A 15061-nucleotide genomic window follows, 5' to 3' on the forward strand; every position below is an offset into this window, starting at 1 on the left:
GAGTACATAAAAACTCTATTTTCACCCTGGCCAGTTTGGCTCAGCAGTTGGAGCATTGGTCTGCGGACTGGAGAGTCCTGGGTTCGGTTCCACTAAGGGCATGTGCCTCGGTTGCAATTTGTCCCTGGCCCTGGTTAGGGTCGTGTGGGTGGCAACCGCTCTATGTGTCTCTTACATTGATGTTTCTCTCTTCTCTTCCTCCCTCTCTCCCTCATGCTCTATCTGAAGACAAATGCAAAAAATGTCCTCACGTGAGGATATAAAAAACAAAAACAAAAAATCTATTTTCTATAAATCTGAAACTTTTAATATTAAAACTTTATTTAAAGAATTCCAGCCCTGGCCGGTTTTGCTCAGTGGTTAGAGTGTTGGCCTGCGGTCCAGAGAGACCTGGGTTTGGTTCCCGCTAAGGGCATGTACCTCGGTTGCAGTTTGTCCTCCGGCCCTTGTTGGTTGTGCGGGTGGCAGCCACTCGATGTGTCCCTTTAACATCGATCCCCACCCCCCCACTCTATCGGAACAAAAAATGGAAAAACGTCCTCGGGTGAGGATAAAAAAAAAAAAAAGAATTCCAGTTATCTGAGAGTTACCCCTTATCCTATATCGTATTAGTTCTTCATAAGTTGAACGCGAGCACTTTTGATCATTAGTGTCTGGCATACAGTATTGAAAAACATTAGGCAAATGGGTGACCAAATATAAAAAAATCTAAAAGGCTTAGAACATATAGATCTTGACATTTTACAGGGTATTAAACTCTAAAGTGATAAACAAAATTATGATAATTAAAAAATTTTTAATTAAAAAATGTGCTGTAAAATACAAAAAAATTTCCAGGTTAGGTTACCAAAATATCACATGAAGGCATTTCTTCTCCACATTATAATCTGTATGTTTTAGGTAAAAAGAAAAAAAAAAAATCAAGAATGCATACAAATGTAATTTAAATATCATTCAAAGACCCTTACCTGACAAATTTTTTCCCAGATCTCATCACAGCCAGCTTTTTCCTGAAAACTTAGAGCCAGATCATAGTTCTCAGCTTCTGACCAAACAATTAATGTATCCTGTTTAAACACAAAGATTTCTAGATCATCACATTTGAAAAGAAACAATTTCAAAGTGTTAAAAAAAAAAAAAATGAAAGAGAGAAAACAGCATAGCAATGACAAATGCTCTCTCAATGAATGTACACTCAATTGACATCATATAACTCTATTTTGTTACCCTTTGAAACTTTAGTAATATACTGGCAATGAAATAATACCTTTGGCACTAAAAATGACACTGAGAATTTTCTAAAACAAAAAAGAACTAAAATGGGTTAGTAAGCTCTGGCTCATGTTACCAAGATAATGTTTAATGGATAGTGTAGACATTCTTGGCTAAACTGTAAGTAGACATTCTAATAATCTACTTTCTATTGTTTCCATAAAGTCAGCTGTTCCACTCACTAATCACCTACAAGTTTATTTTTCCCTTTAAGCCAGTTGTCGACTAGTTGCAAATAGGCTAATAGCTGGAAATATCTTAAGGTTTAACCCTATTTTTGCCCCCTGCCCCTTTTTAAACTGGAAAAGCCTTCAGAATAAAATTTAAAACAACAGTGAAATGAGGATAACATGCTTTATCTGTATTTCCAATAGTACCTAGTTCAGCAGCTTAGGTTGTAAAAATTTAAGAACCCCAGGTTCAAGTAAGTACTTTCCCAGAATGTCCTTAATTATAATTTCCACCAAAAGGTTATATGTTTAGGAAAAAGTTACCAATCCCTTTATTAAAAACTAAGGTTTGGGTTTAAACTAAAAGCCACATACACATTTGAACATTAACTGAAACACTCAAAATGAAAAATTTTTTAGGATACATAATAAAAGTTTAATATGACCAAAACTTTGATTTTCAAAATATCTGTATTTAAATTTATACCCTAATTACCAAAATTATAATCCACAAAAACACCTTATTTAATAATTGTTCATCTGACCTCCTATTAAAAAATGTAACAATGAAAGTGAGCCCCAGATTAATAAAGACAAAATCTTCAAAATAAAAACATTTCAATATTTTGATAACTCTAACCAGTAAATAAAAAATATGCTTTAATTGCCCTGGCCAGTTTAACTCAGTGGTTAAAGCGTCGGCCCGCGGACCAATGAGTTTCGGGTTCAATTCCGGTCAAGGGCACATACTTTGGTTGCGGTTCGTCCCTGGCCCTGGTCAGAGTCAAGTGGGAGACAACCTGTCGATGTGGCTCTATCACATCAGTGTTTTTCTCTGTCTCTCTCTCTCTGTCCCCCTCCCTCCACTCTATCTAATGATAAGTAGAAAATATCCTCAGGTGTGGGAAAAAAATGCTTTAATTAATCCAGGCCTCACATTAATTTTTTTTTTTTTGCTATGTAATCAGGTAAAACGAATAGCTGGAAATTCGTTTTCTAGCTTCTACTGAGCTATGCTTCTTGGAAGGGAAATTTGCTGTCAGGTATTTAAAAATTTTATCAGGCTACTCCTTTTTTTTTTTTTTTTTATCATCCTCACCCGAGGACATTTTTCCATTCTTTGTTCAGGTAGAATGGAAGGGAGAGAGAGGAACAGAGAGAGAGAGAAACATCGATGTGAAAGGGACACATCGAGTGGTCGCCACCCGCACGACCAACCAGGGCCGGGGACAAACTGCAACCGAGGTACGTGCCCTAAGCGGGAACCGAACCCGGGTCTCTCCGGACTGCAGGCCGACGCTCTAACCGCTGAGCCAAACCGGCCAGGGCCAGGCTACTCCTTTACTTAAAAAATTTCAGCCCTGGCCAGTTTGGCTCAGAGGTTGGAGCGTTGGCCTGCGGACCAGAGTCCCAGGTTCGGTTCCTGCTGGGGGCATGTACAAAAAAAAAAAAAAATCAGTTATTCCCTCATCTATAGAAGAGGTTTTAAAATCTTTAGAAAGAACAAACCCAGCAAAACTCTTTTTACGAACAAAATTTATTAAAAATCTCCATGTTAAAAAAATAAATAAATAAAGCGCTGGCCAGTTTGGCTCAGCGGCTGGAGTGTCGACCTGTGGACTATTTTTTTTTTTTTTTTTTATCCTCACCCGAGGACATTTTTCCATTTTTTGTACAGACAGAGTGGGAGGGAGAGAGAGGAAGAGAGAGAGAGAGAAACATCGACATGAAAGGGACACATCGAGTGGCTGCCACCGCACGACCAACCAGGGCCGGGGACAAACTGCAACCGAGGTACGTGCCCTTAGCGGGAACCGAACCCGGGTCTTTCTGGACCACAGGCCGACGCTCTAACCGCTGAACCAAACTGGCCAGGGCGACCTGTGGACTACCGAGTCTCGAGTTCGATTCCTGTCAAGGGCACGTACCTTGGTTGCTGTTCATCCCGGCCCTGGTCAGAACATGCAGGGGGCAACCTGTCACTGTGTCTTTCTCACATCGATGTTTCTCTCTCTCCCTCTCTCCCACGCTATCTGAAAATAAATAGAAAATATCCTTGGGCCCTGGCCAGTTTGGCTCAGCAGTTAGAGCTTTGGCTCTCGGTCCAGAGAGACCCAGGTTTGGGTCCCACTAAGGGCATGTACCTCGGTTGCAGTTTGTTCCCAGCCCTGGTTGGGGTTGCGTGGGTGGCAGCCAGTTGATGTGTCTCTCTCACATGGATGTCTCTCTCTCTCTTCCTCCCTCTCTCCCTCTCACTCTATCTGAAAACGAATGCAAAAGTGTCCTCAGGTGAGGATGAAAAAAAAAAAGATAAAAATAGTGCTACTTAGGTTAAAGCACTAAGGCATCCCACACAGGCTCTGTGTATTTTCCTCAGTACCTGAGTTGTCTTAGATCCCTCCTCAAAACAGCTTCATGAACAGTGATCTCCAAAACACTTTTTTTTTTTTTTTTATCCTCACCCGAGGACATTTTTGCATTTTTTGTACAGATAGAGTGGGAGGGAGAGAGAGGAAGGGAGAGAGAGAGAGAAACATCGATGTGAAGGGACACATCGAGTGGCTGCCACCCGCACGACCAACCAGGGCCGGGGACAAACTGCAACCAAAGTACGTGCCCTTAGCGGGAACCGAACCCGGGTCTCTCTGGACCGCAGGCTGACGCTCTAACCGCTGAGCCAAACTGGCCAGGGCTCCAAAACATTTTTAACTGTGCCCCAAATTACTTATATATTATATACAGGAATATAACACTAGTATAGCAATACTTTTAAAAACATATACTAAAATAGAAATAAAAAGATTTACATAAAGATAAAATAAACAACACTTTAAAATGTTTGAATTATAATGTCTCCATACCATTATTAGCATTTTAAGATACAATATACAGTTAGGGCACAGTATACCCACAAATGACAGCAGACAAAAATCACTGTTTTAATAATTCTGAATTTTGGGGGAGGGGCAATGGCTTGTAAAATCTATGTTACTATTGTTTTTCTTCTTTGTCACTTGGCTGACAGACCAATTACACTAGGAGTGTAAATGTCAACCATTACCTTGTTCATTTGCACTTACATTATTACCAACCATTTTTAAGGCGCTTGTTTATTTTGTTAGAGTTACAAGTTTAAATTGGGAAGTATCTGTAAACAGTTATCTGCACAGATAGGTTCCAATTCTTTTCATGGAAATGTTACTCTTCTCTCAGAATACCATACCTGTTTTTTGACTCTTGATCACTTGACTTTATTAAATATTAGCAAAACTCAATTTCTGAAAATGGGTTTCTTCTCAAATCTCAACACTTCATACTATGCATTCCACTTTGGAGATTACTAGTACAAGATAATGAAATCCCAAAACCTTACTCCAGGTATCCAAGGCCTTTTCAATTTTGGTTGCAATTTACCTTCTAAGAGAAAGTCCAGAGGTAAGTAGCAGAGTCTGAATTAAGGTAACTGAATCCTCTTCATCATCATTTTCTTTTGTTCTTTCCTTTCCATTCCTAACAGAAACTCTTTTCCCTAAGCCAGTAAAAATCCCAGAAACCAAATGGAATTTATATTCAGAAGCCTTTTTCAATGCAAAGAAGATTGACTTTGGAACAGTTAAAATACAGATTCCTATGCCTCCTTTTTGGGGATGGATCTGGAGTGAAGCCCAAGAATCCTTATTTTTAACAAGGGTCCCAGGTAATTCTTTTGATAAGTTGAATTTGAGAACCTGACCTAAGTGTGTATCTACTTGATAAACAGAGGATAGGGAAGTGCCATTAGAGAAGGCACCTTTCAGCTCTATGTATCTACTCCAAATGGGTGACAAACCCCATCCTTCCTTTCTCCCCTTCTCCACACCGTTCTCCCAATGGAAAAAAAAATACTGAGAAGCACTCCTTAGAATTGCTTATTCCAAGGGTTAGGATAAAAGTTCCTACGTGAGCACAAAGTTGACATAAGAATACGTAAAAAAGATTGAAAAGTTTCAAAAGGCAAGGTTTCCTATGTATCCAAAAAGCCTAGATAGAACCTTTTTCCTTTTTCTACCACCGTGCTTTGTTATGTATTTTTTTCTCATTTGTGTGGCACACATATCTTTGGGATGTTATTAATGCCTCTGTTTAAACCAAGAGAAGCTGAAAGTTTTTTTCCCTCTAGAAACTAAAATATTTAATCACCACTATGCCCCATGGAAATCAGATTTAATATGAGCTAGCAAGAATAGAAAAAGACAGTTATATTTGGTCTGGTCCTTTAAAACAATAAGTGGTGATTATGTCCAAGTCCAGGATGGGAGTAAGACATAAACTAGAGAAGCTTGATAATTTAATCTTTACCAAATCAGGTTTTCACAATGTAGTATTATTGTAAGAAACTGTTATTTTCAATCTTATATATATTAAATATACATTATTGAGCCATATACTGTTTTGGTCAGAGGTTCTTAATGCAGTCTAAATGACACGTTGAAACTGTATCACATCTCTTTTTGGGTAAAGGGTCTCCAGTTTTTAATATCATAGTCACAAAGGCACCCATGACACTTTTAAAAGGATCTAACAAACCAATGGACTGTCTCTTTCAGTTTACTTCTTTGATACCGATCCACTTCATTAACATAAATAAATCCCAAGTCATGAAATATCTGAGACACTACAATTTGCTAGACCAACCCTGTATCTGCCCCTATTGATTCTGACAAAATTCAATGCAGACAGAGCTGAAATTTTCCAGTATTCTATTTTTTTAAAAAGGAAAATAGAAATATCAGCAAGTTTAGAGAATTTGATTGCAGATTCAAAATCAATTTAGCTCTGGTCAGTTTAGCTAAGCAGTTAAGAGTGTTGGCAAGGACTGAAGGATTGCAGCTTCGATACCCAGCCCTGGTCAGGGTCATGCGGGAGGCAACCAATCAATGTGTCTCTCTCATATAGATGTTTCTCTCTCCCTCCCTCCCTTCCATTCTATCTAAAAATCAATGGAAAAATATCCTCAGGTGAGGACTAACAAAAACAAAATAAATTTAAAAGTCTGAAAATGAGTGAGTTTAATCAGATAAATAATGTAGCATCTAACTCTCTAGTAGTTCCTAATAGTTAACCTAGTACTTCTGAGATGGATTTTAAAAATACAGTATAGTAAAACATATAGTCCAGCCTGGCTGTTGTTGCTCAGTATAGTCCCATGGACTGAGAAGTCTGGTTAGATTCCTGGTTAGGGTACATGACTGGGTTGTGGGCTCAATCCCTACCTAGTAGGTGGCATGCAAGAGGCAGAAGATCCATGTTTCTCTCTCACATAGATGTTCCTACCTCTCTGTCCCTTCCTCTTCCTCTAAAAAAATCAATAAAGACTTATTGATAAAACAAACAAAAAACATATAGTTGAAGATAGACATGATGACTACTTATAAACAGTAGTAATATCTTCCCCAAATCAGTGATATCTTTTTTTTGTTGTTGTTCAGATAGAGCAGGAGGGAGAGGAAGAGAGAGAGAGAGAAACATCGACGTGAAGGGACACGTCGAGTGGCTGCCAACCGCACGACCAACCAGGGACAAACTGCAACTGAGGTACGTGCCCTTAGCGGGAACTGAACCTGGGTCTCTCTGTACCGCAGGCCAACGCTCCAACCGCTGAGCCAAACCGGCCAGGGCAAATCAGTGATATCTTTAGATACAAGTGAATAATCCTCAACTAGGATTAGGACCTGAATACAAGTTTCACTGTCCATTGTTTCTGTGACTTTCATCAAAGTATTTTACTTCTTTGATCTTTTTTTCATTGGAAGAGAGGAAAATGCTGCCTACATGGGGATTGTTAAAAGATTATTATGAATATAGTTCTCTTATTCAACTTATGTGTCAGTTACTGTGCTAAAGTATTTTTCATAAATTAATTCACGACTACTCTACAACGTAGGTAGTATCTCCATTTAAAAGATTCAGATAAAATGTGCTCAAAACCACACAGCTAGAAATAATGAAATTACTACTATGCCACATTATAAATGTGAACAAATTCGGTAAAACCCCATGAAGTTCTTAACAACTTTGCTTCCCAAGCTTCTCTCCTGTGGCATTATGTTTATTCAGGCATCTCCCTAAATAAAAAAAAATCTCTCTCCATTTGATTCCCAAAGATTTTGGTCCCATTCCAAACCACTACCCAGAACTCATCTCTACACATCCTTTACTTATGCACCTGATCCATAGTTCAGAATGCAGTGAACTATATCACACATTCATGCTGTCATTTTAAAGCAGCATTCAAAATTGTAGAAATTTCATTCTCCCTTGTATACTTATTAGTCCATTTCCCACAGTGACTCTCAGGCTAAACCACAATATCCTTCATTTTATTGGATTTTTTTGCCAATTAAGAGATAGACACAATAAATATATAATCATTTTTCTCCGTACCTTCATCTCAGTGGACATTCTAACCAAAACCTAGAACTCAATCTTCCTCTTGCAGGATACTGAATGGCTGCCCTTGCCTTGACCAAAATTCCGTTCTCCCTTTGTTTGAAGACAATATTTTCCTGAGTCTCTACTTTTTCCAAATGCTTAATCTTCCTTTTTACTGAATCTTCCTTCTTCCTGATTACCAAACACCTACCTAATCCAACAGCATGCCCTGTCAATTCTATCTCCAATATATATTTCAAATCCATCCATTTCTTTCCATCTCCACTGCCATCACCACTAACCCGATCCAACGTTATCTCTCTCTTTTTTTTTTTTCATCCTCACCCGAGGAAATTTTTCCATTTTTTGTTCAGGTAGAGTGGGAGGGAAAGAGAGGAACAGAGAGAGAGAGAGAGAGAGAAACATCGATGTGAAAGGGACACATCGAGTGGCTGCCACCCGCACAACCGACCAGGGCCGGGGACAAACTACAACCGAGGTACGCGCCCTTAGTGGGAACCGAACCCGGGTCTCTCAGGACCGCAGGCCGACGCTCTAACCGCTGAGCCAAACCGGCCAGGGCCCAACGTTATCTCTTGCTTGGACTATGCTGTGCTCTCATACGACTTATTGGTGCTCTTCAATTCCACAAATTGAAGTTAATATTTTGGAGCATGCCATTTCTCTAATAAAAATGTTTCAGAAATTTCAAATGCACTTTAAAAAATCCAAACTAAAGATGGTGACCAACCTATAAGCATCACACAACCAAGTATTACTGGATGAATCAATAAATGTGGATAATTTAACAATGCTCAGTCTTAAGCTCTGTTCTTTTCAATTTATATCTGCTCTCTCAAAGGAGGTCCCCTCTTGCAGCTAAAAATATCATTTAATGATTCTCAAATTAGAATCTCCTACAACAAATTCGTACTGTATTTCTAGTCCCAGGTGTTCATTATAAGACCTTTCCATTTTATTTTACAATCACTTCAAAGCCTAAATGAAAAAAAACCAAGGCACAGAACGGTGTATGGTGTGTTACATTTATGCCAATAAAAGAAATATCTGTGGCTGAGTATAAATTTGTTTACATATGCATAAAACCTCTAGGAAGTTTACAAGAAACTGTTAACACTGGTAGCTTCCAGCAAGGAAAACTGTATGGACAGTGTTCAGGGTGGGAGAGATACTTCACCAAATATTGTCTGAATTTTTATCAATGTGAATGTATTACCCATTTAAAATAAGCCTCTAACCAAATGATTAATGTATACCTGCTTTCTTCTCAACTTCCCAGTTTCTGGAGAGAACCATCATTTTCCTGGCCCCAAGATTAAAAAACACTACTAGTAACTGTTGATTCCTTTTTTAAAATATATAATCATTAACCAAATCTTCCAGCACTTTCTTGAAAATATACTGGAGCTCTGTTCCTTCTTTCCAATTCCATTTACTATCCTGAAAAAGACTTTCATTTTCTTGTATCTCAATTACTGCAAAAGGTCTTGCTACCTAAAGCTCTTGTTTTCCTCTCCACTCCCTATTCATTGTTCATGCCTTTGCCATACTTGCTTCCTAAACAGAGTATTACTTTCATCATGTTAGGTCCATAGTCAAGGACCTATAATGGCTCCCTTTTGTTTAGCAAACCCAAGCTCTCAAAAAAGAAACCTAGGTTGCAAATAGGCTTAATACCTTTTGTATTAGGTGTACTATTTCCTTCCCTATCAGTTCCTTTAGCAGACACCACCAAGAAAAGTGGTTTTTAATGATTCTGGCTGAAATCAATCCCACCCTTCTCTATTTTTCTACTGCCCAAGTCTGTGGAATACAAGTTGCTTTTTATAGTATTTTGGGTTGGTGCATACCTGCTATATAGTCTTAGTCATGAAATTTAACCTTTCTGTGCCTTAGTTGCCTTATCTGTGAAATTCTTTCATGGCCTTTCAATGAAAACTGAGTTAAAATACTTTATCAGCTATTTTATTATCATTCTGTAATAATATCTATTATATCTTATTTCCCTATAAAATCAAGGATGAGAACTTCCTTATTATTCTTTCCTAAATCCAACTAACGCAACTTGTGTTACATATAAAAGGTACACATCCCAATGGCAATTTCATCAGCAGGGTTGAGTCTACATAACTTAAAATTTTGGCATATGTATCAGGCACTATATTTCATGTTCCACTGTACAGTCATTCTTTTCCATTTCCAATGTGTATATTGGCTCCTTTAGGGTAAGTGTATCTTCTCCTTCCCATAACTACTTTAGTATTGCCCACAGTACGCAAGAAGAGTGATGTGAATCATGATAACCTACTGATATTGAGTATCTGACATTCAGCTCAACTCTTATTTGGAACACAAAATTCATTACTTAGCTCATTTTAGAACTGTAATGTTAAAAAAGAATATTAAATATTCCTCTCTGAATTTATTCAGTGTATTTTAATATAATAAAATATCCTATAAACTATAGATGTCTAATTCATTCACTTGTTTTTTAAATAAAATCCACCAATTATCAATATACTTCAAATAAATTTTGGAAATAAATAACTTTCTAGACTAATGTATTGAATAACTTAAATGACATTCTAAAAAAGGTAATTCTAGGGTGGGGGGAACAGAAGGAGGGTGTCAATGGGGAAAAAAGGAGAAACATCTGTAACAAAAATAAATTAATAAAGATAATGAAAAAAAGGTAATTCTAATGAACATAGAAAAGTAGCAATGTGTTTAGAAATCCCAATTTGTGTAACTTGGTAAAAAGTGCAAACTGAACAAGATTTTGGTGAAAATATGAAAATTTGTATCTATTACAAAGTAACTAAGTTTAACATAACCCCAAATTGCTCTCTGATTTATATCAGAAAAGTGCAATTTAAACAAAAATAAAGTGACCCCATTTACACAGGTTTATCATTCATACATACAAGCTTTTCCATATTATTTTCGTTGCCAAAGAGTTTTCAACTTTAATGTTGTTTAGTAAAAGTACCTCCATAAAAAAAAAATAAATATATATATAAATGAGCCCAATAATATATAATTTGAATGTGATTACAGAAAACATTTTCCCCAATAGCATAAAAAATTATTTTTAATTAAGATTTTTTTCCTCCAATATTTTAATTTTCTAGCAGAGTTAACATTACAAACAAAATTATGTCCCAAAGTTTCTAGATACTACTGTGTTATTTCTGGACTGACGTTGGGGGACTAGTTTATACACAAACCTTTGCTATAATGTGATCATTCCAATATTAAAAATAGCCAAAAGATCTTGTACACAATCTGAGAAGACTCCGTATTATAACTAATTTGTAGGGAGTCACATGTAAGACCACATGTGAAATTTATATTCATACAGAGAGGGTGGGGAAAAAAAAAAAATCACAAAATACTAGTATTGCTCTCCCCGCAAGCAAGCAAGCAAGCAAAGGAACAAAAAAAACCTGTAGGTGGCTGTCTGGCAAAATTCAGTGCAGAGAGAGTAACTATCTGTCTGGCAGACTTAGAAATTCAATTTACTTAAATGTCCTCTACTTTAAAATGTCTAAGGTACAGGAAACATCTTCAAGTGTTCAAAACAGGTAAAATGGCCCTGGCTGGTTTTGCTCAGTGGTTAGAGCGTTGGCCCTCGGACCAAAGACTTGTGGGTTCGATTCCGGTCAGGGGCATGTACCTGGGTTGCAGTTCGGTCCCCAGCCCTGGTCGTGCGGGAGGCAACCAACTGATCTTTCTCTCTCCCTCTCCCACTCTATCTGAAGATAAATGGAAAAATATCCTCGGGTGAGGATTAAAAAAAAACACACACAAAAAAACAGGTAAAATGTTTAACTTAATTCTCCATCAGAAAGGACACATAATATTTTCTAAGTAGAGAAAAAAAAACACCTACTTATTTAATATTGAAAATTTTAAAATATTTCAAAGAACTGATTAAGAATATACTGCATACACAAAACAATTGTTTAACAGTAAGACTTTTACTAATAATGCATTGTGCAACAGACATAGTTTCATTCCTCCAAGTACTTGTTTCTGAGTATCCAAATTTTCATTGGCCTTGAAGAAAGTTGGCATCGATGATGTAAATATCTTAACATAATTTATCTTTTCCTTCAAAAATTTCTGCCATGTTCACTTTACACACCACAAACATAAATATAAAACTGGATATAATCCAAATATCTAACAACAGGTGTATATCATACATCAGAATACTGTACAGTGTTTTTTTTTTTTTTAAAAACCAACTAGATCTACATTGTTAACATGAACAAATCTTCAAAATAACGTTGAGTGAAAAATGAAAGTTGCAGAATACATGTAAGAGTACGAGATCAATTGTATAAAGCTTAAAAACACACAAAAGACTACATATTGTTCATGGATACATACATATGCAGAAAAGGTATAAAAGCATGTACAGAAATAATACACATCAACTTCAGAATAGTGGTTACCTACAGGGAAGATAGAGAATGGATAGAATGAGATGGATACAAAGGGGGCTTAAACTCTACCCACAATGTTCAAAATTACAAAAAGATTTGAAACAAATATGGTATGTTAACATTGTTCAATCTGGTGGTGTTACACAGAAACTCATATTATTCTCTGTACTTTTCAATTTTGAAATCCTTCATAATAGAAATAAAAACATTCACAGAATAAAGAAAAAAATTGAATCATTGCTGCCATTTCCAGATTTGATAATTTGGTACACTAAAACAGGACACAGGTTTTCTTTACCCAAATAAAACAATGAGTATTAACAGAAAACATTACATAATTGACAATTTACACTTTTGTCAAATATCTCTAATTACTATATTATAAATATACAACAATTAAAGAACAGGATTTAAGTACTTCTACTCCAAAACTCTACCTTTGCTTGAGTCAAGGATCTAATTTCATACCACAAACTGGCTTTCCTTGCTTTAAAGAATACCCCTTTGAATTTTCTTGTATGCCATTTCCTTTAAATGTGGTTGAGAATAAAAGGCTTAATGTACAGGGTATAGCAGAGACCTGCCTAACTGTAAGTTAAATAAGACTAATGAACACACTGTATTCTAATATAAACTAACAGGGCTTAATTCAAAAATAATAAATTATTGCCAGTACATAAACTTTCACTTTTCAGTTTGAAACTTTTAACCTGCAAGGGAAATATATATGGTCTGTTACTTTGTTTACCAAGTATGTTTTTTCTTGTCAGGAAAGCTTTCCCATCTTTGTCAGATTAATACTTCCTGGATCACAGATGAGGTCTTTCAAATTAAAGATAAACAACTACTTGCCTGTTGTTTCTGATATGCAGTGTTTGGATTTATCTTTGATTCCAAGAGTAGTGATCCTGAAAGATAAAAAATAATACCTGTAAGTTTCAATTTATAAAAACCTGAATAAAAAATTAGAGTCCACATTAAAAAAACAAAAATAAAACATTTCATGTTTTCTTCACTCATCTAAACATCTGAAGTAATCAAATGTACTCTAATTCACATTTTTCTCTCCAGATATTTTTCTCTCTTCATATTTAATTTAGAACATATCATCCTATCCCCAGAAACCCTTAAAGGAAAAAAAAAATCCATCTAAGACAAACATTCATACCAAGAACATAAGGAGACTTGATGACTATTAAAGTTTTATTGAAATGAGATTTTAAGGTCTAAATGACCACTTGAAGCAAAACTCTTTTTAACAGTTATTTTATTGAATTTCCAGGTGAACAAATAAAACAAATTACAAAGGACCACAATAAAGATCTAAGTACACAAATTACGTAACTGCATTTATCCTTTTCTCCTTAAGAACAAAAGAACACTGGCTGTAGAAATAAACGTCCACGACTATTTAAAAAAGAGGAAAAGTACAGTAGTACAAAATACATCAAGAATAAATCTAAGATTGTTATGTTTCTATTATCTGCAGATAGTTTCAGGTTACAACGCGAAAGGTGTTTTAATTACGGCTCTACATTTCATGATTTAAAAATACTTCTCCTATGACTCGTACAGTAAATCAACGAATACAAGTTTGCTATCTGCTCTGGTGCCCTAACTTGTTTAGGTTTTAAATAATCCACAGCAACCTACAAAGGCAGCCTGGAGGGGTCCCAGCCTTAAGATTTATGTGCTTGTGCGTGTGTGTATAGTGGCAACAGTCTGTAATAACCCCAGGCTTTAAAAGGTGCCTTTTGGTTTTCCCCAGCACCTGTCGACAGTGGCAACTGGGGCTCGTTGGTAAAACAGGTTAAAGGAAAAAAAAAAAAAAAAAAAGACCCAGGAAGAAAAGTTTCACTAGACCTTTTCTACCAGTCATACAACAAATAAAATGAAAAGAGGAGGGAGGACCTTGGAACGAGTCGAGATCAATACTTGTCTCTCATTAGCTTCCTCCCTTCTCTCTCTCTTCCCCTCTTCAAAAGGAGAGAGACTGGAGAGGAAGGGGTCAAATCCTTACCAGGGACGGGAGGCGGAGGACAGACCAGGCGTCTACTGAGGGTAAATCCGGGCCAGGCAGTTTGTGTTTACCGTACAGAAGTGCAGGAACCAACCCGACGCGCCGTATCCACAGGGGAGTCCCAGGACCCCGTCTGCGGCCTACACCCAGGCTGTGCCCACCTGGACGCGTTACGCTCTAGCCTACCGTTCCAATAACCTTACCGTCGGACTCCGCCCGAACCAGCAGCGACATCCCCTTGAGCTCCTCCACATAAGTGGAAGAGACGTGCCCGGTGCCTCGGTCGTCCCATTGCCGGTCTTCATTCAGGGTATAGACCTTCACTCGCCGCCGCGTATCCGACATCGTGGCTGCTGTCCCCACCGCTTCAGGCGCCGCCTCCACGTTCACCTCGTCCGCGCCCCTCACTCTTGAGAGACGGTAGCGGCGGCGGCGGCGGCGGCGGCGGCTCCGGCTCCGGCTCCGGAGAGGCCCAAGTTCACCATGGCTCCCAAGGTTCAGCCTCGAGAAGGGGCGACAAGAACCATCGAGACCTCTCCGGCCGGAGTCCCGGTTACCTCTCACTTTACCCCCACTCGCACCCACCCTCCCCTCCCTTTGCCCCCCAGAGCTCGCTCGCTCTCCCGCCGCCGCGGTAACTACTACACATCCGCCATCTTGTAACCCGATTCTCTCAGCCTTTCTCTTCCTCCTCCAGCCGGCTCGTACGGGCTGTC

At 37.9% G+C, this 15061-nt stretch overlaps 1 protein-coding gene across 3 annotated transcripts in view; it reads right to left on the reverse strand.

The window, feature by feature from the left end:
- Window positions 1-15014, reverse strand: part of PPP4R3B (protein phosphatase 4 regulatory subunit 3B) — a 61729-nt gene extending 46715 nt beyond the window's left edge. For 2 of the 3 annotated variants that reach the window (XM_036263480.1, XM_036263479.1), the window contains exons 1-3: window positions 14549-14766; window positions 13178-13233; window positions 969-1067 (exon numbers count right to left, since the gene is read on the reverse strand). In XM_036263480.1, coding sequence (XP_036119373.1) covers window positions 969-1067; window positions 13178-13233; window positions 14549-14690 — 297 coding nt within the window. In that variant the 5' untranslated portion in view covers window positions 14691-14766. Of the gene's footprint in view, window positions 1-968; window positions 1068-13177; window positions 13234-14548 lie in introns of all 3 variants that reach the window. The other variant, XM_036263478.1, reaches the window with a different exon arrangement.
- Between the last annotated feature and the right edge of the window lie 47 nt (window positions 15015-15061).

Source organism: Molossus molossus, unplaced genomic scaffold, assembly GCF_014108415.1.
Source record: "Molossus molossus isolate mMolMol1 unplaced genomic scaffold, mMolMol1.p scaffold_m16_p_15, whole genome shotgun sequence".
In the NCBI taxonomy this organism is placed as follows: domain Eukaryota; kingdom Metazoa; phylum Chordata; class Mammalia; order Chiroptera; family Molossidae; genus Molossus; species Molossus molossus.